Source organism: Passer montanus, unplaced genomic scaffold, assembly GCF_014805655.1.
Source record: "Passer montanus isolate IOZ18808 unplaced genomic scaffold, ASM1480565v1 scaffold11, whole genome shotgun sequence".
Classification (NCBI taxonomy): domain Eukaryota; kingdom Metazoa; phylum Chordata; class Aves; order Passeriformes; family Passeridae; genus Passer; species Passer montanus.
Window position 1 is genome coordinate 17,421,442 of NW_024357613.1, and position 27,612 is coordinate 17,449,053.

General features: G+C 34.1%; 1 protein-coding gene across 17 annotated transcripts in view; it reads right to left on the reverse strand.

Moving 5' to 3' along the window:
- RIMS1 (regulating synaptic membrane exocytosis 1) overlaps positions 1-27,612 on the reverse strand; it is a 308,204-nt gene that overhangs the window by 104,258 nt on the left and 176,334 nt on the right. For 9 of the 17 annotated variants that reach the window (XM_039729060.1, XM_039728984.1, XM_039729043.1 and 6 more), the window contains 13 exons: positions 26,039-26,106; positions 25,178-25,288; positions 23,215-23,314; positions 21,683-21,806; positions 15,501-15,547; positions 14,344-14,456; positions 13,176-13,306; positions 12,677-12,848; positions 12,394-12,550; positions 11,082-11,153; positions 4,983-5,142; positions 4,380-4,505; positions 323-385 (listed from right to left, as the gene is read on the reverse strand). In XM_039729060.1, the coding sequence (XP_039584994.1) occupies positions 323-385; positions 4,380-4,505; positions 4,983-5,142; positions 11,082-11,153; positions 12,394-12,550; positions 12,677-12,848; positions 13,176-13,306; positions 14,344-14,456; positions 15,501-15,547; positions 21,683-21,806; positions 23,215-23,314; positions 25,178-25,288; positions 26,039-26,106 (1,444 nt within the window). The remainder of the gene's footprint in view (positions 1-322; positions 386-4,379; positions 4,506-4,982; positions 5,143-11,081; positions 11,154-12,393; positions 12,551-12,676; positions 12,849-13,175; positions 13,307-14,343; positions 14,457-15,500; positions 15,548-21,682; positions 21,807-23,214; positions 23,315-25,177; positions 25,289-26,038; positions 26,107-27,612) is intronic. The other 8 variants (XM_039729070.1, XM_039728989.1, XM_039729053.1 and 5 more) reach the window with 3 other exon arrangements.

The following is a 27,612-nucleotide window of genomic DNA, read 5'->3' on the forward strand; positions in this document are numbered from 1 at the left end:
CAGTGTTTGAAATTATGACAGTGCTGTCATGCATTGGGAGATCAGGACATTTGTGACTAGACAGAAAATCTACCACAAAACACAACTGTAAAACCAAAGTTTCTTCAACTCCTTTAGTCCTTACTACTGAGGTTCAAAAACAGATACACACATCTCAATCTAAATTAAAACAAAGAAAAAAGAACGACTGACATCTGGATCACAATGTACTTGGAAGTTCTTTACGTACTGGGACTAAACAGCACCATGGAAAAAACGCTGGGCACACGAAGTACGCACAACTACCCAGATGTGTTTGTGACTCCCACACGCCTGTATTTACCTGATGGTGTGTAGGCACTCTGCACTTCTTCCTCGCTTTGCTCTGGGCAGCATAAGAAGCTCACTGCACAGACAGGATGGGTGGTGAGTGAAACAGATATAGTTATGAAGCATTAGATGACATGGGTTATGCCAATGATAAGCAAATGAAAACATCAAAATAAATGAGAAGCATTCACCCAGATAGATAGTCTGATAAGACTGCATGTCTCAAAAAATGAGTAAAAAATGCACAAAATAACTACATTTTCAATAACAACATTTTAGTGTGGCACCTCTTTCTGCAATATTTTTCTTTTTAATTCAGAATTACTTTTTCAGAGCTCTTCATGATGAAACAAATAACACAAAATGGCTGCAGTTTTCTAATAACCCCCTGTCTCATGAATTAATTAATGGAGAACTGCTTTAAGAAAGAAAAAAAAAGATGTCTGTTGTTTGTTTTGTGTTGGGTTTTGCGGCTTTCTAAGCTGCAAAACCATACATGTAAAAGCAGTGAAGGTTTGATAATGATTTAGTGCAGGTTGGTTTATGGGAAGAATAACCAGTCACCCTTTAGGGAAAATCAAAAATATATGTTCATTTGAAACACTGCGTTTGGCCAAACATAAATTTGACTTGTTGCTCTCAAAAGGCATTTTGTAATGACAATCCTAAAGAAACAAACAAAAAAGCTAATCAGCCATCAGACTTTTTGTTTCTTGTTCTTTCAAACTGAGGAAAATCGGCCACCTATTCTACTTTAATTATACTGTAAGCAAACAGATACTAGAGCCAGCAAGATGATAAAATTAATGTATATTTATGCCTATGGTAAATATGACTATGACATGAAATATTCCTTGAATTAAGCCTGTACTTTTACGCACTTCAACACAATCAGAAAGACCAAGCTCCAAAACTCCTACCACTGTAATATGAAATTAAAGATAAGCTTCATGGAAACATGCTAATTTTAAAAGAAGCAGGGAATCCCATGAAGTACTATGGCAAAAAAAAAGAAAAAAAAAAGAGAGAAAATATTACAAAACAGATAAAGCAGCAGTTGTTCAACGTGTTTCACACTTCATGTCATTATAAAATGATGCATTTCATTGATACACTATAGGCATTATTTACCTAAAATTCTAAACAGGGCAGATTGAAATAATGCCTTGTGAGTCATATAAGATTTAATTACATCTGGAGCCACTAGCTTGATGCAACAATATGTACTAGAGTTGAACTGAATTTTTAAATTTTCTTTCTAAGCCAGATTTCTATTCATAAGCTCAGAGGACTGGCAGAATTTATATGCATCTTTCCAAATTAGAAACAACCATGGATTTTAGGAAATAATTTACTATTTTCTTTAGAGTTACAAAGTATATGAAAAGCCAACATTAAATCATTGAGTACTTTGTTAATAATTACTTTTCCTAAGCCAAAGAGTATCTATTGTAATTGGCCCAGAGCAAACACTAATAAAAAAGTCATCCTGAAAAGGGATATAAAATAACAAATCCACCATTAAATCTTCTAGTTAAAAAGAAAAAAAAGTAAAAGAATCTATCAAGATGATTACCAGTATTGTGAGAATATGCAGTTCTCTGTTAAATTAAGTCTGTTTTGGGAGACATTTAAAGTAGAGACTACTATTCCCAAACAAATGTTTTCTATACTCATAATTAAGAGATTTTACTTAGGAATAAAATCTTTACCTTTAGGAATAAAAGAAACACCAAAAAAAAAGGGGGAAAAAAAGTGCCATGCTCTTGAAAATTGGACAATGGTTTTCTAATAAAAAGCTTTTCCTAACAGTTTATATATATTCATATATGTGTGTGTACATGTATATAAATATATATAACACTGTTGAAGTGGACAAATAAGTTCCACTGGAAACTTATTGCAACAGATGCTTCTGTAAAAGAGTGGTAGTAACTATTTTTACGAATACCTATATTATGATTTAATATTGATTTTGAACCATTAATGGATCAGTGAGAAAATTATTGAAACTAATCACCTGCCGTAATCTCTGGCATGCAATTATTGGGTAATTCCTCAGCTTTCAAGCCCAGTTTACATTAGATATTTATGTGAATAAACTTGTTTAGGTGAAGGGTTCAGTAAATGCACAACATAGAATATCTACACTACTCTTGATACTAATCCATAATATTTAATGAAGTTGGGTTTTTTTAATTCTTGGATGTGACAGAGGATCTTAACAAAACCTGGTTTGGATCTTTCATATGATGCTATTCTTTTCTATTGAAAGCTGGCAAAACCTGCCAGAATTAAACAGACTTCACAACTGATGAAATCTGGAGGAAAAGAAGAAAAGGAAAATGGGGAAAAGGAGACCACTGCAGACAACATTATTCAAGGACATAAGGACATGGACCCATCTTTAAATCCTGCAAATAAGCCACATACATCCTTCATGTCTGATCTATAAACTTCCAAAAAAGCTTTGTGAACACTGAAAAGAACTGAAGACTCGGAACAAATTCAGCAGCCCACTGCTCATCCCCAAGAAAGGCTCAGTGTAAACCCAGCTCCTCTCCAGCCATAATCCACGCATATATCACCAGTTATGTCCAGGTTTGAGGCTTTACTGAAAGAGAAATTTCTAGACAGGTGTCTATATTCATACTGACAAAAGCTACTTTTTAAAGCCTTTTTCTCTTCAAATCTGATGAATAAGAAATCAATTCAATAAATATCTTCAGGAATCTTTTGAATATAGCACTGTCCAAAATAAATAATAACAGAAAAAAATTGCAACAAGTGGACGTTACTTGAATTAGCCTAAATATAAATCTGACACTATATTTAAAAACAATTTTAATTCACCTATGAAAGAAAATTCAGTGCAAAAATCCAACTTAGTCAATTCTATACCACTTCTTGCCTATTTGAATTTTTAAATGTACCAGATAACTCAGTAATTCCCACACCTATGTTACCACACTACAAAGGCAAAACAGGCAAGATCATATACAAAACTGAACTAACTGAACTCAAAAGACAACAGTCTTTCTGTTGTTTCAAATCTGGCCAATGATTTCCAGAAATTTGTATGATTTAATGTTTACATGTTTTCAGGTCACTATGAAATGTGTGTTCCATATGGAATTTACTGGATTATAGGGAAAGATTTTGTTATACTTAGTTCTAAAAGTAGTAACTTACTATCAAGAAAAAAAAATCAAAGACATTACTGTGAGAATTGATCTTATCTGAATGGTAAGTTTGTAATTATAGTCTAGCTATATGATTTTTTTAAAAGTAAACAACATCCCATAAAGATTGATAATCTCTGTGACTGTCATCAATATTTTTCACAACTGCTGAGCTGAAATACCTTTATAAGCTTTTTTTTTCAGGTATAAACTAAAAAGAAATTCTAATTTCTTCAATTTTATCAGAATACAGACACCTGAAAACAGTGCCTATGAGGGGAGGCCAAGCATTCTTTGAGTGTAGCCACTCTGTGTATTCCAGGGAAAGATGTGCATGTGTCACAGATCTAAGACTGGAAATTTTTGCACACTACAACTAGTACTGCAACTATCCTTGCTATGCCTGGGTAATGTACAAATTTCACCAGAATGTTACATAAGATGCAGGGAGACTGCACTCATAGGTGTACAAAATTTATAAGCATATGAATCCAAACTAGCATGCCTCGAACTCCCAGCTAGGAGGAATTAATGTCTGGTATTTTGCTGGCTAGCACAACTGGTAAATTCTGGTATTACAAGAAGAGCTAGAGCATACATGAAGATGCATGGCTTTCTGGCAAAAATCTCTGGGCTTCATTTGGGAAAAAGACTATCTTGAAAAAACAGACAAAATTCATTTGTCTAGATACCTGCAATTACTGTCAATCCAGTACAGTTTTATCAAAAAAAAGGTATAGATAATTTAACCGTGGCACTAGATCTATCAGTTATGATGAATTCTCTCCCTTCCCCATTGCTATCAGTCACATTTCTAATGAAAATTTGAAAATTAGGCAAACTGACAACACTTCTCAACTTTTTTCCATGTTCAGGCTGACAATGTACCTTTCTTGATCAGACAAATACTGACTATCCATCTCTCTGGATCTGTAATCAACTGGAGTTCTGGAGGCATCATGGTGTCTAGTTGGAGAACGTGATCTTCTCATCTGATGAATTTCATCTAAACTCCTGAAAAGCAGAAGTATGTTTTCTCATGAATAACAATGGATCACAGTACAAGTTGGTTGAAGGAATTCTTTAATCATAAATTATTAATTCATTATTTCTGAAAGAATGTCATTAAAAACTATGCAATTTATACATGTCACTATTATCCTAGAAATATTCTTATGTGGCTTCATACACGATTTTGCCACTGACTGAAAAAATTTCCAAACCTATGTTTCAGTTATAGTACACAGATGATGAACCACAGATAAAATACGAGTAAAAAGAGGTAAGTCTTACAAAGTTATGATTCATCCCATGAGTGCTCTTGAGTGAATAACAAAAGCATATATCAAGTTCAAGTACTGCACTAATAAATTCCAATAGAAAAACCAAGCTATAAAATTGTGAAAAATTTCCAAACAAGAGAAAAGTTAATAATGACACAAACAATTATACAAACATGAAAGCACGTTGAGTTCCCCTTGAGGTGCCTACCTCTGTAATGGCACATTTGGTAAACGTGAACGGGGCCTGCCCTGATCGTCACCACGGTGAGGAGACACAGAACGTGAACGATGATGCGTTGTTGTTCTTTGCTGCTCTGGCACAGTTAGCGTTGTGGATTTACTTTCTCTAGTACTAGACCTATAACCTACTGGCAAGAGGGTAACAAAAGGCAATTAGAGAACAAAGGTCTGGCTTTAAAGAGAATTCAGATGAATAGTTTTCCAAGAGCACCTATCCAAACGCTTACACAGCTTTCAGGTCATCACTCAGATGTTGTACATCCCGATGTATCATGCAGAATAAATCACTAGCATTACCTTTAAATGTCTACATGTACAGAGACTGAAAAAATGAGACTTCTTGATGTACTGGAAGATGTGGAGCAGTTTTCTTACTTGGGGAAGAATATTCTTGGTATTTTGTGTATATACAAAAACATTTGAAAGGAACCTAAACAGTGCAGGTTTATCTCATCTAAAAAATGGAGAACCCACACTTGCATACAACAGCACAGACTCACACAGGGCTGCTCATATAAAAAGCATCTTTCTGCCTCTTGTTTCAGTTAAAGATATTCTCCTACTGAACCTGGCCAAAGCCACTTACTTTAAAAAACTGCCAGGATTTAGAGTATATTGTACTGAATAGTGGGTGCTGCATACTGTGCACAATGTTCTTTTCCAAATATTGTGATTAAACAGAAAACTTTCTCATAGTATTTTTAAATAGGATTAAAAAAACAGTAGGATGTTAGCACATTTTCTATATTTCAACATTGTTGTGACTGTTTCTAGGTAGCACACTCTTTGGCTTGTTATACATTTTGACTCCCATCCTAAAAGAGACAATGAAGCTCAGTGAGATAACAGCTTTCAAAAGGTACCTGTTAATTTTCCAAAAGAACCTAAGGAGATCTGCTCAGACTTCACTTGCTCATTTGTAGACATTTAAATGTGATTACAAGAATCCCTTGACAGAAAATCCCTTAATGATATACAGAAAGCCATCCCTTAAATCATCCTTTAATCACTTTACAAATTCTTTCTTAACTATTGAAATAATAGTTTTTCTTCTTCTCTGAATTTGTCCAGAATTAAAGTTACTGTAATGTGTGATTTTGTTCAGCTAAAAAACCAGCTTCTATCAGAAATGTTCTTTTCATGCTGGAAAAGACTATGATTTTGTCACCCAATTGTTAATTGGAGAAGTTTAATAAATTAAATAAATTGCACTTTTTATGTATCTCATTGCATGGTTTTAACTTTGGGGTCTTTTTCATATTTTATATAATTTGTATAAGTCTTCTGGTTCTTCTCTGGTCTTCTACCAAATTACAAACAGTCCCTCTTTTAAAAGTGTGCTCTCTATGCAGAGTCTGCATGAGGCTTGATCATTATTCAATGACATTTAATAACCTCTTTAGCTGTAAGTTTGAACCCTGATCACAAACATCAAAGTAGCATTCACATTTTTTTCCCAAAAAGTGTAAGAGTTTACCAATGCATCCTAATGGCCTCTAGAAGTTGACAACATGCATGAAATTATCTACTGGGGTTTGTCAACCATTTAACAAATTAGGACTCCAACGTTCTGCAGGATTTGATATGTTGTGATGCTAGAGTACCTTACCTGCCAAAAAAGTGTTTCAGAGTTCTGTAATAAAATTGTAAAGAAACACGAGGATCTCTCTGATCTCAAGACAATGATTGGGTGCAAATTTTGAAGCAAAAGGGGGGCTCCCTTAGGACTTCAATGGAGATTCACAAACCAGAAATTGTTTAGGTCTTTTGTGAGAGGAAGAAAATATATGAAAAAAGGTGGATGTATTCCCTTTCCCAGGGTAACTAAATCTAAGCTGTATTTGCAAAAATGATAATTAATTTTCCAAATAAGCTTATGCTAGAAAAATCTGACATCTCTATCCGTAGGAAGAGCAGTTTATACGCATTAAATACTAAAACCAAAGAAATCCTAAACACCTTTAACAATCTTTAGGCAATTCTAATAAAACACATACAACTTAATTTTTAAAAATGAAATACAAATTTAAATTTAAAATATATTTCTAGAGCTTTTCTAGTCTCCCTAAAAAAATTGTCCATAGGATTATTCTGTAAACTCAGAAACCTAGTACAGAAAGATATTTTATGTTATATACTTTGCACAGCCTAGCTATCTCACCGGGAACAATACCTGAAACTTATGCAGTGTGTGCACACAAAGCTTACAGAACAGAGACAGTAATTCATAGTTCCCAAGTATTATTTCAAGAATTGTCAAACTGGTCACATCACACCCATACTTTCAGTGACCATGACAGTGACAGCAACAGTAACATTTCCTCATAGCCTCAAATACGAAGGCTCTGCTCTTTTCAGGGTGATGAGAGAAAAAATTTGCACAGACCAGCATGATAGCAGCAACCAAGCTGATGGTAATTTATGCAGAAGTTTCTCAGTTGCTCATGGGAAACTGTCAGGTGTGACGGGAAATGAATAGAGGACAGATGATAAAAATGGATCTAGCAAATGTTTGATACCAGAATTATATTATTTGTTCTTAAAGACAATACAGACAAGGAAAACGTAGTGTGTTGATGCCACCCTGCTGCTACAGGAGGAAGGCAAATACATTTATACAGGTTACATGTGACAGAAAAATAAACTGCTCTGAAGAGCTGCTCATAGATTAAACAATGCAGCTTGTTAAAAATAGCATTGGGGATATTGCCAACTCTGTATCAGGGTTTTTTGTTTTTTTTGTTTGGTTTTTTTTTTTTTCTTTTTTATGGTTTTTTTTTGTTTGTTTGTTTTTTTTTTTTTAATTTTATTAAGGAAGTTACTGAAGATTTGGTAAAACAGATTGGATTTTATTAAAACCTTCACTGACCCTTATGGAGTACTGGGATGCCCAGTACAATACAGAAACAGAGTGACTGGTGTAAGAACAGCTCAGGATCACAAACTTACTTAAGAGACTTGAGCATTTCTCATATACGCAGAGGCTGAGAGACTTAAAAAAATATTTTCTTTGTGTAAAGGGATGTCAGCATACCACAAAAACCCTGCCAAAATAATTTTTCTTAAACCTGACCTTCTAATAAAGTTACTTCCAGCTGTTGATATAAACTTTTATGAACATATCTAAGAGCTGATTAAAAAATGAGATGTATATCATTGCAAGGTACTACTAATAAATGAGGATTGTATAATTACATGAAAGATAAGATACATTAATTAGTGATATAACAAAGGAAATACTTTTTTGGAAATATTTTGGAATTTATTGAAGTAGTATTTTTGATGTAATGATCTTTACTTTCACTGACAAGAAGTTATTCTTTACAGCCACTGACAAGTCTAGGAAAATAGTTTTCTTTGTTATTTCTAAATTCTAATACTGCAATTGCCTTAGCAATTGGTAAAACATTTGAAACTATAGTATTATGGATTTTCAAGGAGAGTTAAATTAGGAAAACTATTTTCCTTCATCTTTTTAACTTGCATGGAGATGAAGTGAAATTTTGTGGTTTTACATTTTGTAGTTAAGTGTTTGGTATTAGAAAATGAGCAATAACTTTTGTGAAAATCTTGAGATATTAAGGGGGCTAAATACCTTCATTTTTTTCTCAATACTTCAGGAAAAAGAGCAAATTAATAATTGTCAGGAAGATTCTGCCTGACTAGCCTGATCTCCTTGTATGACAAGGTCACCTTCTTAGTGGGTGAGGGAAAGGCTGTGGATGTTGTTTACTTTAAATTATTAAAACCTTTTACACTGTCTCCCCAGGATTCTCCTGGAGAAGCTGGCAGCCGACAGCATGGACAGGTCTTCAAAGGGAAATATTTTCTTAAATGTTAAGTGTTGTAAATTCAATTTTGATGTTCTTACTTCCCTTGAGAAGTTCCAAAATGGTGCATCACCATATTACATTAAAGGGAAATATGGATATTTTCTGTTCCTTCCCACACGCACGCTGTGCAAGAGAATGAGTGAGAAATCTGAACCAGACTAGAGCTGGGCTGCACTCTGGTGAGGACCATGGTACTAAAGGGCAGGAGGAGGGCAGGGGTAAAGGCCCTGCAGAACAAGAAGGAATTTGCATAGAGCTTAGTTTTAACAACAGAGTATGTTTTATGGAGAAGGTACTCCAGTACTCATTCAGTACAAACAAAGGGAGCAGGCTTAACAATTTAGCCATTAGGCAAGTTAAGAAGGTTGGACAGGAGGGTAGAAATGCATACATATGAAATTGATTTCCAGTCACATTTGTGAATCTGTGCCTGAGGTTCTCAACCAATTCAACAGACATTGGGACTGGAAACCTTTTCCAGGTCTTATTGCAAAACACATTTCCATACACTGTCCAGGCTTTCATAGATTCGTGGCTGATGACTCAAATTTTCTTTATCCTTGTGCCTAAAGTCTAACTCCCTTTAAAGAGTTCAGGTATATGCAAACAAACCCCACACACTTATATGAATTTCCACTTCACACAGGAATCACGAACAGACAAACTCCACTTAGAACTGCCAAACAAATGCATCAATTAAACTCACAATGGACAAACTTGTGCATGGTCAAGTGAACTAGCAGAATGTTTCTGATTAGGTGGACTTCAGAAGGAGCTTCCTCACTATGCTGTTCCATTTTTAATTGGAGACTCTGAGATCATTGCAAATCCAGTTTTAAAAATTAAATCCTGCTATTTTTACAGTGATTGCTGAAAACGTTTGGATTTGTACATTCATCAAAGGCACACTTGAGTCCAAAGAAATGTCAATAAGACTCAGTTACTCAAATGCTGGCCCTGTGAACAAAGTCCATGCAGCTGGACCATTTTGAATACATCCTGAGAGGTGGAAAATAATTCATTTCAAATGGATACAAAAAGGACTGGCAGTGGAAAAAAGCCCCTGTTCTTGACAGAATATACTGAAACTTTAAACATATGTAAGTCTAAAAAGATATACCAGTATCTACACTTTCAACTACCCAAAAAAAAAAAAGCCAAGACCAAAAAAAAAAAGCGAGGAAAAATATTTAGAGCCTTTTATTTATATTTAATTTTACATTCTCACTCTCTCTGCTGATGTAAAACTATCAAATATAACTAGGCACACATGAATGAATTTCTCTCTTAGCGACTGAGGTGCAAAGTATATAAAATAAGAAAAGAACCCAATCAGCATCAAAGGAAGGAGAATTTTTCCCAATTAACATCAAGATGATATAGCATTAATAAGATATGTAATTTATTTGCACAGTTATATCATGGATAAATAAATTGTGAGATTATTTTAAACACAGATTGTGAAGACAGAAAGCTTTCTGAATACAACCATGATTTAATTCAGTGGTTTTCATCAGGAAGATCCACAGAAAAACTTATTTAGTGCTGGCAGTGACATGTGACTCTTCAGTTAGCTTGTGACAATTGGGAAATATATTCATCTGACTTGTGGCAACAGTGAATGAGAACTAGAAGAATGTGGTATCCAAGATAATCCTCAAGATTTTCAGTAAGTAGGAATGCTGAACTACAAGTCAAACCATGACAGTCTCTACAAGTAAATATTTGTGAACATTTAGGGTAATGATAGTTCATGAAAGCTTATGAAAACTATAAAAAATATAGCCATGCTACATGCATCTTAATCTATAGCCATGCATTATCAATAAAGTCCATGGAAGACTGCATTAAATCTGAGTTTCAAGCAAAAAGCAAAATAATTTTAAAAATGCTTTCAATAAAAACTGAAATCTTAACTATTTTAAAATGTGGGAGTCTTTTACATTTAATTTGCATTTTAAATAATGCTTGGAGCATTACACAGTAAGAAATTAACCAGTGGGTCCATATGACGAGTGATATGCAAAATAAATATAAATGAATGAATAGTAGAATCTTTTTAGTTTGCCAGGTATGGGACAGGTACCATGGAATAATCAGGAAAAACTGTTTTTTCCACAATGCACTCTCCAAAACCAGTATCCTCAATATTCCAAAATATTATAAAGATAAATAAATCTAAACAAGCAAAAAAGAAGAAAAAGAAAGCAGGACCATGCTGTTCATCCACGCACCTGGAGGAACAACTCCAATACCATCATCAACATCAAAATCTGAGATGTCACTATCACTGATTGGCCGAGATCCTGCACAACAGTAAGGTAAACAAATACCTGAACATCTGGTCATGTTATAATATGTAAAAGTATGTTCATTCAACACAATAATGAAAGCAAAAAGATGATTTTAAGTCAAAACAATAGTGAAGGAAAACTCAACTGCAGTGACAAACTGATGGTTCAGAAGATAACTGAGACAATTTAAAATCTTACAGCTGCTGCAGCCTCCTTTCCCTTTCTCTTCCTCTCCAGTCCTCAGTAATCCTCTACTAGGATAGTTTATCTCTGTAAGCCTCCAAAAGCAAAACTCAAGTAAAGGAAAAAAAACATTTTTGTGCTACTTCAGTGAATAAGCTGAATCAGCTTGCTGAACAGAAAAGGAGATGAGGCAGCATGTGGTCAGAGAGAGGAAGTGGAAACAGCACTGCCAGCTTTCAGAAAAGCTCAGGTATCTCACAAAAACTAACCTTTCATTTGCTCTCTCTATACACATCCTGCATTTGGGCACCTATGCAGCAATTATAGCAGTAACACATATTTATAGTTCATTCTTGAATGTGCACCGTTTCCCCACGCATTGGCTGGAGTGAATGACTTCCATGTTTTGGAAAAGTCAGAAAAATGGCTTGGAAATGCATTTTAAAATAATTCTCTACATCTTCCATATTTCTAAGTAAATCTTAGTTTAAATGGACAGAGAAACTACAATGTTGAAATATCTCCTTTTAACATGCCTGATACAAACCTGTAATCAGACTCCTGAAAACAACTGTAGCTCCCAAACACATTTATTAATAAAATCTCTCTTTTCTGCAAAAGTACACTTTAATGAGCATATTGGAGGTTAAGACTAACTTTATGACGAAAAGTGGTTTTAAGCCTTGTAAGTCTTTAAGGACTTATTTTTAAAAAATAAAATACTTGTAAATTTTTTAAAATTATCCAATAATTACAAATTTCATCTATCTATTTAAAAAGAAGTTTATGAGAAAAAAATCTTTGAACAATTCTTTTTTTTTTGCTAATGAAAGCCAAATCAATTCCAGCAGGTTTCACACACTTGAAAGCAATAAGTCAGAGTTGTAAGGCTGACATGTAATAATGTCATAATTTAAATTGCCTTTCTGCCACACATTTTCATTACTTTCATTACTTTAAAGACTATGAAATAGTATAGTTTTATTTTATTTAGAATTTAAGTACCATTACACCACATCCAGAACTTCTAATTTAAAAATTAAGAGACCTTAATGGAATTTGGACCTACTTTGTAATTTTTTGCTAGTGCTCTCTCCACCATGAACATGTCTTCTTGGCATGAATGGTGATGGCTGAGGCAGAGGTAGTGAAGATTCATCATGTGTCTGTAGCTTATACCAATGTGGTTCATCATCTAAAAGTGCTGTCTCCAGCTCTATAAGAATCTAGCAGAAAAATCATCAGGTTTCAATTTTACTTTGAAGTCACACAGAGAAACACACAAAATACAAATGCAAATATAACTCAAAACCAAACAATGAACTCAGAAAAAATGTGATTGTATGCATCACCTCTCCAAGAAATTCACTCTCTTCTTCTTGTACTCTTGGCTGATCCCATACTGTGATTTCAAGCATTCGTTCTCTAAAATCTCTACGATGTACATGTGAGTAGAGAAAAGTTTGATTCCACTTTGGCTCTAGACTTTTCTTTACTGTTTTGGTCCTTCTTTTACTTTTATCACTGAAACATAAATATTTTTTTGTAAATTATTCATAGAGATAAATCCAAAAATACCATGTACTCATCAGGATGTAACTGTTTTCGTTTTCTCTTAGGTGATAATGCCTAAAAGAAGTAAGCATTTTCTGCACAGTGGTTCACATTCTTACAAAAGCCCACAAAGTTAAATTGATACTGACTTGCATGATTCAAGTATAATTTTTTGTTATAAATAATCTACCTATAAAAATTGCAAAAATGAGTTCTTCATAAGCATTCATTAAATGTTTATTCAATATATGTATTCAATAAATGAAAACATAATTTTATAAACTGGGATATTGTTACCTTCTGTCTGGAAGAAAATACATTTTTACATAGGGATTTCTGGGGCGTCCATCTACTCTTGGTGGCAAATCTGTTGCCTGTAGAACATTTACTATTAACTGATGTCCCACTTTGTCATACCAGAGTTTAACCTACAGGAATCAATTTAACAGAAAACATTACTGAAAATGGAGAAGAAACAGAATTTTCAGATTGTATCAAAAAGAACCACAATGCAAAAGTAACTGCTGTTTTCTTTTTTTCCTCAGAGACAATGAGATATATTGCATTTAAAATCCCTTAATATTTAATCAGGTTAGATGGAAAATATGATGGTATATACCAAAGACTGTTTTATTTATAACAGCTGAATAAAATTATGGTGCCTGATTATACTTCCATTGTTTATTGTACTCACTGCATAATCTTGGAACTGTAAGTGCACCTAAACCAGCATGTCTTAGCTCTGCACCTTAAAAGCTACATTAAATAGAAATCTCTAACTATCTTATTCCAAGTCATAGTTAAAATCTATCTACTCAGATTTGTGACCTTTTCAAAAGTGCTTATGGAAACAATAACATAGAGCTACATAATTTCTTAAGAGAATCATAATGTTAGGAAATTTTCAAGCCTGCTGTATAGTCCTGAATTAATATGATCAATATAAAAAACAAAAGAATGTAGAAAACAAAGTTTAAGTACCAAGAGTATATTTAATAAGTAGGACTTCAATTAGTATTATGTGAAAGTTCCAAGATGTATCTAAATTAAAAAGCATTACTGAATAGTGTAATGCTTAACAAATATACAGGCCTTTAAATGTTCCCATAAAGAAAACAGTGATACTATGCTTGAATCTGCAGATTACTGGACATGTACAGCAAAGACACTATTTTCAATGCAGAAGCTACAAAATAACAAGTTTCAAGGCACTTTTATGGGCTCTTCTCAATGTAAATTCCTGCACTCTTTGGTGTATTAAGACAAGGATTTCTTATGTCTGCTGTGATTACAGTCATGGCTTGTCAGCACATCCAGAGGCTGTCAAAAAACTTTTGAAAGTTAATCTTTACCAACACTGAACATTTCTCTTGGCCTCACAACAGGCCTTGAGAATGTGCAGGGCTGAGGGACCAGCACTTCATAGATTTCCATTAAAAACCCAAGAAAAGCAAAATATGCTCACAGAAAGCTGCCCTGGTAGGACCTGAGGTGCATCCCGTAGGGCTCCAGGGCTAGTCGGAGATATAACAGAAATAGAAGGCCTTTCCATCTTCTGAGATTCAAATGAACTTGAACCTAAAACCACATGAGAAACACATGAACTTACCTTCCAAAATTTGGATAAATTGTGAACTGCTTTTTCTTTGAATTATATAAAATTGATGTTGAAAATAGAGTGAAAAGACTGGTTTTTTTACCCCTACATCTCAGATTAAGCCTGTCATTTTTTGGTTTATTTGAAAAAACATATAAAAAGAGTGTTCCTCATACATCACTGACAAACCATAGCAGGTGTTTTAAATTTAAAAAAAACCCTGTTTTCTGACTGAATCACACATCTCCCTCCCCATGCAAAGTACTCTGATTCTATGATCCTGTCTTTGATGAATACACCACATCTGTTGTATGGATTCTACTCCCAGTAGCCTCTGATATTTTAATATGAAGAATGCAGGACATGAATCTGGCATGGAGGATATTTCAGCAACTGCTGGACATCCTCAGTTCTCCCCTAGTGAAACAGAGCCCTCACTAATGATATGAGCTTGTGACAAGGGATCACAGCTTCCCTCTCCCAGGGAAGGTTTCTAGTTGCATCTCAGGAAAGGCTCAGATGGGAAAGGACTGGGAGCCCAGGCCCTCAGATACGCTGTTTGAAAACATTCAAATGACATAGTTAAAAAGAACACCAGCCTTTTGAAGTATCAACAAAAAAGTCACCTAACCAAGGTTTTCTTATTAAAAAAAAAGAAAAGAGAAACAACAACTCTGGACTTGGTGTAGGAGGTGAAATACTGACATCACTTGTACCTTTGGCAGTCCCTTATATCTATTTTCTCTCTTATGTTAGGGGAAGTAAATTATTATTTTGGTAGTAACATAACACAAGATACAGAATGAAAATATAGAGTTCTGCTAGCATTTGAAATCTGTATATGTTTAATAAAATCCATATTGCTTCAAATTTAACACACAAGGCCAAAACCCATTAAATTTTGTCATGCAAAAACTTCAAAGTCAATGCAATTTCCACAGATCATCTTTCAGAAATGTCATAGCTGAAACAGTTTTGCTGGGTACAAGATCATGCTTAAAGAAAAGAACAAGGTGTGTACTCACTAGACTCTAATGGGGGGTGGGAAGTCTCGGGAATCCGTGGAATATCACTAAAATGTGAATACATAGCAATTAGAAACAACAGAGACAACCTTTGGCTGTGACAAATACATTGCTGGGACAGTGTTTTAAAAACATAGATCTGTTTCTGCTCTAACAGGTTACAAGGAAAGAAAGATGAAATATTTAAAGACATACTTTTCACTACCATTCATGAAAATCACACTAACACAAACTATGTTCAAGTTAAGGAACTAGCAGATATAACAATACGAGCAGCACAATGTTAACATTGTGGATGGATTACTGGATACTTTTACAACTGGAACAATAAACAAAGAGAAATTTTAGGACAAGAAATATACAGTACATAGCTGTACTTCCTTTGCCAAAAGGAAGTACAGCTATGGTTGTTCAACTGTTTTTTGGAAGAACAAAAATCAAAAAAATAAGACAAAGATTAACTCACTAGTAATTTTTATATAAACGTCTCAAGGAGTTCAGAGAATGAAACTGATGAAAATGTCTTACAATAATAAAAAGGAAAACAAAGATCATTAGCAATGTAAAACAAACAAGTGAATAATGCATTTCTCCAAAGGATAAAAGAAAATGAAAACATGTTACAACTGGGTATGGACATTTTTCAACACATACATATCCAACACATAATAGAGATATAAGTAAGATAAAGTGATTAAGTCCACACACATCTATTAGTGTTTTCTCATCAATAAATTTATTCTTCCATCAAAATCTGGATGATGCTAGTTCCTAGCTCTTTCTATTCTCAGCCATCATTGAAAATACAATACAAGAGCAACAATCATCTGGTATTGCACAAATCTTAACAAATCAGCAGAGCAGGGAAATGAAAACAAAACCCTTCAGTGAATTACTTGAATGTATTTTCGTCCACATAGACTAATCCAAAACTGGAACTGTAATTACATTTCTGAAGAACATTTTAAGTCTATAGTTGAGAATTTTAAAGGTATTCAGGCAGTCTGCTCAGTGAAACACAGAAATCTTTCTGACTTGGAACTCAATAAAACTAAGACTCCTAGGCATATAAAAGTCACTTATGAAAAAGAAACAGACGCTTGTATCAGAAAAAGAATGCAACAGTACCCAAGCACTGAGCCTTAACGTCACTTTTCATGTCCTGAAATTTAAACTTGTGGTGCCTGAGTTTTAAAATAGACTATTTCAGCTCTGCATTAATGTCTCAAATCAGCTTAAACCTCACATCACTAAACAAGAATGTGCTTCTCCTTGTCTTGACTTCATGATTCAAGAATAATGTGGTGTCAAGAAACTCATGGAATTATAGCTGAATTAGTCATTCTTGACATGGCACAGTACTACTCTACAAACACATGAACAGATTAATGACCTGATGCACAGCAGGGCTGCTGCGCAGTCTTCTTCCTCTTAACATTTTCTCTTTTTCAGGTCAGAATTTCCAGGGCATTTCTCCTCAGTCTGCAGTATTTACTTACCATAATCAAACAGATTTTCCTGTTCAATACAATGTTAAGTTTGCAATATCTTCTTGTGCTAGAATATCAACACTCCCATCTGCAGTATAATGCTGTTTGTAATACCATTGCTTTTAGGATGTCTAAGCAAAGGTTCACATGTGCAAGGACTGTTTCAACATGGAAAGTGCCAGACACAGTGCCAAGTTCTATAGTCCTGACGTGATTAAAGAAAGACACTAAAACTAATTCTGTTTGGATTTTTTTCTTGTATTGTCAATAATACAGTAGGGAAAAAAAGGCTAAAAATAAACTTCAAATATTAATTACACATAACACAGTGCCAAGTTTTATAGTCCTGACATGATTAAAGAAACACACTAAAACTAATTCTCTTTGGATTTTTTTCTTCTATTGTCAACAATATAGTAGGGAAAAAAGGCTAAAAATAAACTTCAAATATTAATTACACATTAATAATAACTTAATATCTGATTCATATTTCTGCTAAGGCACAGTCACACTATTACAACCAACAGATCCACAGTTTAAAAGAGGATTAAATGTTGGCATTTTAATTAGAGAATGAACATTCTAAAAGGAAACTAAAATCTAAAACTTTTCAAGTAAGAAAACTAGTCTTGCAGAAAAATTTAATAATAAATCAACATCAGAAACAGATCCACAGTTTAAAAGAGGATTAAGTGTTGGCATTTTAATTAGAGAATGAATATTCTAAAAGGAAACTACAATCTAAAACTTTTCAAGTAAGAAAACTAGTCTTATCTAGCCTGCTTTTAATTTTGTACTACAGAAAATATGCTGATATATGATTTACAAAAAAGCTCTTTAGAAGAAATAGTAGTTCATTACTTAAAATATTCAAAACTAGAATAGTCAAAGAAAAACAAAGTGAAAAGTTGCACAACTGCTTATCCAATACAGTAACAAAATTTTACTCCCCCTTTAGAGCAATATAAACTTGAGAAAAGTAGTGTCAGACACAACTCCAGTAAAGAGGTGCCAACTTCAAACTTTGTCTTTCTATTGCTACCTTCTGTAGTTTTACATGATATTACATATTATTATCTTATGTCTGAGCCTTGCATGCTTCAATGACCATGTAAATTTAACAAAACTGTACCTGAGGTTGAATCTACCCTGTGCAGATATATGGTTTGCGAAAATCACTATTTTGCACAGTAACAGCTATAATTACTCTGAGGGATATAGTCAAGAGGTTGCTCACTGAGGAAGAACCAAATGCAAATGTGGTTGTAAACCATATTTTTTGGGTTGTTCTTGGAAGAAATGCATCATATTCTACACCCCAGAGAGCTTCTAAAGAGTTTCTGAGTATCTCTCCCCAGTGCTCATCCTGCTATTTCCAAAACCTTTCCTTGCCATCAGAACCTGTTGATCAATCTGCAGTTTGCACTAATTACTTGAGCAGCTCTGGAGCTCAGCACTGCCTGGTTTATGACGGAGGTTCAACCTCCTTGCCAGGACCTAGACCACAGCAACCAACCCTGCACAGAGGAACTGAATCATATCAGAGAAACAACAGTTTCAGCAGCATTATCTGTGGAAATCTAAGCAGAGATAGCTAGCATCTGACAAAGAAAACAGAAAAAAATGAAAAAGCATTTGTTTTACCTGCACTATCCCATAGAGCACACAAAAGATGGTGAGTTAGTTACCATGCCACGCTTCTTCTCTGAAAAGTATATTGCCAGAGGACTTTCTGTGCTGTCTTATGTTAACCACCTCTCACATTGTATGCATATTCATAGGTACTTCTTCTCCTTATATTGAGATAGCCAACCCATTAATTCTACTTTTTATAGGTTTCTTATCTACCTTGTGTTGCAGCCATTAGAATTAGTGTCAATTAGTTTCTATGGAGTTTCCCCAGTACTATTGTGGTTATACTGTTTATTGTTGTTATGCCTTTAGCTGCTAATAGTGTTATGTGCTTCACATTTTTCTCTAATAAACATCCTACAATTATCCATTACTTAAAATTACATTTGCTGGCAGACAGAGAAATCCAAATTTACAAGACTGAACAAATTGTTTAGACCGCAGTTTTGTAACTGGCAGCCTAATTTGTGGGCTTACAGTCCTTCCATTATTCACTTAAGGCAAACTGTGTCATGTTTGGCCTTTTTAGACCTAATAGGCTAGGAATTTTTAAATCAAGACCATTAAAATTGCTGGTACATTATTTGCATTATTAATACTGAGAGATGAAAACACTTAAATTATGTAGATGAAGCACCATTTTCAAGCCTTTCGGGAACTTATTCCCTCACAGGAATTTTTTGCTGTAATGCATTATCATTTAATGCTGTATCAAGCAACTTAAATTTTGCTTACTCAGCACCTAGAAGTACCCACCAAACTTTGACAAAGTAGATGTGTTGGATGGGATGAAATAAAATTCCCTGTCATGAATCTGAAACCACACACAGTTTGGAAAACAAGACAAAGTGGAGATAGGGACAAAATCAAGGTAATTTGTTAATCAAGCAATTCATTTTCCATTATGCAACACAATTTACATAAATCATAATTATTAAGAAAAATATATAAAAAGGAAAAAAAGGAAATCCTGTGCAGCATGCTCTTTCTTTTGATAACTACTATTAGGATTTTCTTTGTCGTACAATGTCTGAAATTTTTGGCTATTTTCAGATGACAGACAGGTAAATCCCAACCTAACGTAAAACAACTGCACTTTAACTCATTACTGCAGGATATAAGGGATCTAAATTTTAAAGGTCTATTCTCTAGAGATATTTATTTTTTTTCATAAAATCCCAAAAAAACAACCTGATCCTCAAGCAAAAGAAAAATAATATTAAAAATCTATAGAGACATAAATCTACAAGAAAAATGTTGTTCTAATATGCAAAAAACTCCATGCCAAGACTCCATTTATCTCAAAACAAAAGCAAAATCTAGTGTGATCTACTTTTGACTACATATTGTGTATGAAAATATATGTATGGGTCATCCAAAGAAGAGCTTTACATTTTATTGGTCCTATTTCTGGGTGCGCTACTCTAATGTAAAATCCACTGTTCAGATTCACAAACATTCTTTGATTTTCAACAAACTTACAAAAATGTTGATATTTTTTTCAGTTTTTCTTCAGGAATGTGCCACTAGAATGCAGTCACCTTGTACTTAATTTTTCTAAACTAATAGATTTATCAAATTTGTAAACTAAAGAATATATTTGGTTTGATACTGAAGTTATCTTAGAAGTTTAAGGGCACACAAAATTTGCAACATTGACAGTAATAAACATGTCTAAAGTCTATTGTTTAAAATGCTAATCTAGCTCTTTCCTTTTACATCAGTTCTACAGTTGTACAAATCCATTTCCATGTTTTCTTCAACTGAAATGTGGAATTCAAGTCACGTCCAGTATCAACATATTTATTTTTTTGCTGGTTTAAATATAAAAACTAGACTTCCTAAAATATCCTTAAGGCATATTATTTTTAATAACAAAGCTGTACAACTGAATTTGCAATTTTCTTTTAAGAGTATCTCCTAATTTATCTCAAAAAATGCAAAATAAAGCTTCTACTTTCCCAGAGTCTTCAGCTGGGAATGGCAATTATAGCATTTAACAGCCACTATTATTGCATCAGATTTTCATTTTCCATTAGAAGGTCAAACTGATAGGTAGAATTACCTATTAATGTCAATTTTTAAAGTACTTTTAATAGAGATTGCCATTAAAAAGGCAACATTTATTTGCAAAATATAGCTACACTCTCATAGCACAGACAAAATCAATAATCAAAATGTAAAAGGATATTTTAGTCAGAAAGAAAATGAATATTTTTTCTTTCTAATACTGAAAAAGTATCATATTTGAGATAAGCAAAAATTATAATTAAGATGAAAATAGCAAATTTAAAAGAATCACTTCTAATTGTAAATCATGTGACTCTGTTTCACAAGATAAATGTGAATTTACAATAAATTATTCATATTCAATTTTCTAAGACCTAGCTGAAAACATTCCTGATATCACTAATGCAGGGCCAATCCCCCCAATTTTATCAATTTCAACAGATATTATTTTCCTTCTAAGGTGTATTCGGGGAAACACAATACAAGAATTGTTGTCACAAAACTCCAAACCTGGGTTCATAATTTAAAAAATAGAGATTATAAACATAACATATTTATGGTAATTTTTGATTGAATCTTTTGCTTCCATGGTTGACTTCAACAACAAAAATTTAAGGGTAAATACAGTCTTTTCAATTATGAGTTTTGTGTTTCTTTTTTTAGCTTTTTAAAGAAGGCCTGTTTAAAATCCTACTAGTATTGGCTTACTACAATCCTGCAGTGCTTCCCTCCACTCATGAAGACATTTATACTCTGATCTAGTAGACTGAAAGCCTGAAAACCAAAAGTTTGTCATGCACAAGTGTACCTAACCCACTTGGAAAAAGCCTTCATAGTACTTTGACCACACAGAAAACAATATTCATGCTTATATGTCACTGCAAAGGTACAAATGGTAGTGAAGAAAACAGACTACAGAATGTCAGTAACAGAAAGAGAATTGTATCCCATTATTAAGCAATAAAGAATAATTAACTCACAAATAATCCCTTTAAGATTCCTATTAACAGAAGCAATAACTATGCTAAAGAAGCAAGTCTTTAACCTTACCCAATAGGCCTTGAAACAATGATTTCAACTTGAGGTTCTGATTTTGATTCTAAAATAATGTTGTAAACTTCTTCATTTGTAGCTCCAGGCAAGGGTTTACCATTCCATTCTAGAACTTCATCCCCTTGAATTTAAAGAGAAGTTTATCTCACTTTCATATTCTTTCACAAAGAATGAAATCTGTATTTTCAAGTAACATAAAAATAATTTAAAATCATGAAAGAGCTGTACTGAAACCTTCAGACGCTTTCCTGCCAAGGTGCTTTTTAGCTGGTTGGCTCCCAGTGCTTAATTTGGCACAAGGATGTTCTGTTCCTTGTGCAAGACTTCATATTTGCAATTATTAAAATTATTGAAGTTTGTACAATTACTCCAAGTTTTACCAACTACCCAAATTTTGGATGTTTTTTATAAGGAAAAAAGTGTTTTTTCTAACTGCAAGGACTCATCCATGCCTTTTTTGTATGCTCCAGTCCCATGCAATAGGACGAACAGACTTTCACTCACTGGAAACATCCAAAACAATAATTTTTTCTGGGAAACAACTTTGGCTCTAAAACTAGAAAAACAGCTTTCATTAAAAAGCCCCCCCCCAAAACCATAGACCAGAAATAGAAAATTAGGATTTCAGCCCAAATGGTTTAAGATTAGTGGAGACAAATTTATTTCCTATAATTATAATATGCATTTAAAATCTATAAACAACTATAATAGTTGGTGCTGTTTTGGTAAGAAAGAAAGAACTAAAAATGCCAAAAAAGTAGAATATTGTTAGAGACTCATCATCCTTTCTGGTTCCTTATTACTATCTGCTTCACACAATTATCCTGAAGCCATCCACATTGGCATTGGAACTTCTGGGTTCTTAAGGCACTACATAGGTACGTTGGTTTGCTAAGACAACATTTGGAAAGTAGTCGCTTAGAGCTATAGTAAAAATATAAACCATTAAGAAGTGACTATGAAAACCGAATGCTGTGCATAATTCTCACTTCCTTTAGAAGCCTGAAAAGTGCCATTAGCACAGCCATTTATTTGTAAGTGCAATATATACATCTAATAGAAATGAAATATTTTAGGACCAATTTTTTGGCTTCTTTTCCATTTTCATTTGTAACAGTTAACACTGAAAGGGACACTAATAAAATCAACTGTGTATGCAGTGTATCATCCTTCAGTGATGTGAATTTTGTTTGCCACAATCAGTTAAAAAAAAAAAAAAAAGTTTGCATTGCTTCTGTGGTGTGTAATAAGCAGCTCCTGACCTAGCAAACAAAAATTTACCAGTGTCACCCAGTCCTCTTACCAGCATTCCTCAGGAGTGTCTTTTGTTTTGCTCACACATCCAAGCAATTAATTAATGTTCATAATAAATTAGAAATGTATGGCATTTCATAATAACATTACAGTATTGTTCTGTATTTAAAAAAATATTACCATAACACATGAAAAATGTTTGCATAAATGAAAGGTTGCATGCAATAGGCCATCACTAAAAGACAGTATCTTTCATATGCAACTGATTGATTTACCTGCTCTGAGATGCCCCACCACATCAGCCAAGCTACCTTTCTTCACTTTGGTAATGAAGGCACCGAGTCGTCCTAATTCTGTCATTTTTCCTCCAACAACCTAAGTTGATCACAAATTTGTGAGTCTCCAAGCCACCAACCAGATGTCACATAGAGCACAAATATATTTGTATGAAAAGTAATCAGTTTTCACATCATTTTTTAAATTACACCTGAATTGCTCATAGGCAAACCTATTGTCAATTTGAGTTTTAGAGAGGCTTAAAGACAAAAAGAAGTAAAGCTGACACAGAATAAAATTGATATTCCTTTTTACTGTGTTTGACCAATCTTATGCAGTTTGCTAAGTACCTACATTTGTTGCAGAAAGAACACTCCTCAATAAATAACCAGGCAAATTCACTTTTTACAAATAATTGTCTGTCACGTACTCAAATTTAAATGGCAAGTGCACATCATTTCAAGCATATGAAATCCCAAAATGCAGCTGGTACATCAATTGAAAACTCAGCAAATCACTACTATCAAACATGGGTAACGAGTTCACAAGATGCTGATGATGCTAAAACATAGGCACTCTCATCCAAGAACATGACAGGACAAACCAGCAACTTCCGGCTTTAGTAGAGCAGAAGAGAAACTGAAACTGAAGATCTGTTTTTGAGGATGACTACAGGATACAGGGATGAGGATTGGAAAAAAACCACATGCTCTCAAGAGGGCCAGATTTTAAATAATATACAATGAAAATGTAGTCTTGCTGACTTGGTATCTCTTTAACTATCTTACGTTGCAATCACAAAAATTAGCAGGAGTTTTAATATTAAAAAAGTATCCAGAAGCCTATCTGCCAACAATATTGTCACATGATAGTGTGTAAAATTCATCAGTGAGGACCTCAGACCACATTACATACAACTGAAACTTGAAAAATCAAAGAGAAACAACTCCACAACCTACATTTGATTTGAAAAATCAAAGAGAAACAACTCTACAATCGACATTTCCTACTTGGCCCAACCTTTTTTTCTAACATATTCAAATAGAATTGTTTGCTGGCAGCAAAGATGAGCTTTGTGCTATAGACAACTAAACATTTAGTAGAATGAAGCTGTTTTCATCTTTTGTATTACCATGTCACACTATCTCATTCCAAGGTGGGACTATTTCAGACCTTGCATTCTTTCTGTTGTTCTCAGTGGAAAGAGGAGGGCACCCAAATTAAATTCCATCAGTCATCTTTGTTGCCCCATAGATTTAAAAATATACAGAGAGAGAAAAATACTTGAACTGGTACACTGTATTCCCCACTAGCTTCAGAAACAGAACTCTCTTTTAAGTGTTCTGGCAATTCAGACACATGAACCTAAAAGTCTGCTAAAATTGTAAATTAGGGATTTAAATAAATTGGACAGTGTTGCCAATATATCAATTCTGGGGTACTAGATTAACTGGAATTACATTTAATATAACCTCTACCATGATTTAAGAGGATTTTTGTGAAATATTTGGTTTCTTTCTACAAAATTTCTGTTTTCAAATGGCTGTGTGGCTTTTAAACACTGACCTTGTACGAATTTGCATCCAGATGACATTTATGTATGGGGATAATAACATGAATTACTTGACTAAATTGCAAACAGCAGAGCTAGAAAAGGCAAGACTCCATTAATGCCATGTGTAGTTACATGTCTTGCAGACAGGAAGCTGAATGAAGGTACCCTTTTTAATCAAAATGGTCCAGCCATTTTGTCATGGATGACTGAAGACAGTATAGAAGGAGTAAATGTATTTATAGTCATAATTTATTTGTATAACTTTCAAAATTTAGGAAAAGAGAGGAATACACTTTTTGTCAAAAAACTATATGATTGGAGAGTCCTCTGATTTAATGTGTTACACCTGTATGCCTAAGGTCAGTGGCACTTTTGTTCATTTAGCACATCAATCATGTAACACTTACTTTTAGCCCCAGTAATGCACCTGATTCTTTAGGCATGGTTGTTCTCTTGTTGAGAATAACACGCCCAATTAAGCGATCTCCCTCTTTGGAAGGCTGCCACGTCACGGGATGCTGTTAAAAAACAAGCAATTAAATTGAATTGGAATTTTAAAAGTGCGACCATCCTCCAGGATTTACATGTACATGTATAAACCAATAAAATTACTGTATCATCATGTCACAGTTGACACAAACATCCTTCAGATGTGTTACATAATGCACCTGAGTTTTCTATGAGTATATCACTTGGACCCTGGCTACAGTAAACATTTATGCCTCTTGTAAGAAAATCTCTGCATTAAGTCTACAGATAGAACTATAATCCAGTTCAAACTTCAGTGCAATTAAACATTTTAAACACATCTTAGAGAATAAAATTAAATATTTATTTTTCAATTGCACAGCTCTGAAAAGCACTTTCAGAAATTCTGTTCTTTAGAATAACACATGATATGCAGGTCTACTATATGAGGGTTCATTATATAATAAAATCAAAATTATGGTTTCCAACTCCAAGTCTTAAAAAAAATCACTAATCTTTCCCAGAGCAGCATCACATTCACAACTGCTTTTTTTTGGTTCATAGTGAAATTAAGTGTCATGTTTATAAAGGAATTAAAGTCAAGTTAACATTCAGGCAATTTTACAAATATGCATTTTGGTAAAACTTTCTTTCTGATTTCCATTTCCTTGGTAGTCTAGAACAAATTTTCATATGATTTGTATAGAATATTTTTTTACAATCAAATATCTATTCTGGACTGAAATAATTAGCAAACATTTTAATTTATACTTATGAATCCCTATTTTTCTATTTCTTACCGAGCTAATAGGGGACGTCTCCCTGCTGTGCCACGTGGCAGGATCCAGCCAGTAATAATCCAAGTCACCTGGAAGAATATGAATAGAAAGAAATGTGTAATCTCTCAAACAGAGAAAGATGTACGAATTATTACTTCTGCATGCATTAATTTTAAAGTGCAATCGTTTGATGAAGCAAATACAAAATTGATATTATTATTCCAATCAATACGTCAATTTAAATTAATATAAAATAATGCATTTAATTGGACTTCTTGTTTTTCATGAATTGCACCTTAGAATTGGTTGTGCACACTGTCTATTTTTACCTTTGCTCAGTCCAAGAATGGACCCCAAAGCATCACATTCACAGCCCTCCTCCTCCCCACCATCTCCATAGCAAACACACAGGACCACAGCTAATGATGACACGAGAGGGAATATTCCACAAAATGGGCACTTAGCTATAGTTAAGGACAGAACGGCCAACCACGCTCTAGAATCTGCAGAGATCAATGTTGTGACAACAGGCACTGTACAGAGGGAGAGGCACAGGAGCAGGAAATAGAGTGCCAGAGGGAACAGCCACACAAATACAGCAAATAGTACCAACTGCAGGTACAAAGCTGCAATCTTCTCTTTCACTTGGGACAAACTTATATGCTGTGTACCTCAAGAAAAAGACCATGAATTACAGTGGTCTGGAAGCCTATCAGGACAAGGATGGCATTTTTGGCAATATATCTTCAATATCTTGCTTTATAGAACAGATCCCTATAACACTATTGTTAGATGCCTGTGTTCTAGTTAAGAGCAGAGATCTAATAGAAGCCCAAACAGAGCATGCAAGGGAGAAGATACCTTTACGTGCAGAGATTTTTTTTTAATTCTTTCTCTACAAATACTTAGATGCAAATTATGAAATACAAGTTGTAACATTCTCTGTAACTCATACTACCTTTAATAGCTTACCATCTACATGATCATATGCCCACGTTTATTTTTAAACAGCATATTACTATCATAAGCATAAGTTCATGAGGCAGTTTGTGGTTTCATTAGCTACTGCAGTTCTGCAGATTTGGAAAACACATTAAATCACATTAAAGATCTTTCACTTTTATTTTTAGGATCCTTCCTTGTGCCTCTGTAAACTTCAAAATTACCAGAAAAACAACAAACCCACAAACTACCCTGACACCTGCAGTGCTGGCAGTAAGCTCAAATCTATGGTACAGAGCTCCCCAAGTTTCAGTAATGGACTCAACAGTAACACCAAAAATCAACAGTCTCCTGTGTGGGCTAATCTGCCACATGCCAAACACAACACACTTTGTCTTCTTGTTTTAGAGTTATTTGCTTAGCAATAGAGAAATGTTCAGGAGGGAATAAATGTCAGCTGTAACACGCAGATGAATGTATCCAAGTCCTCAAACACATTTCTGCTGACCCTCATTGTTCCCTGCTTTCTTTTCCTCCCTTCCTAGATGCAGCTTCTTGCTCCTAGTTTCCTTGCTGGTCTTCCTCCAGGTTACTGCAGATCCATGACCATTTAATTCATGCACCTAGCATCCTTCTCCATCAAGTCCCTGCTG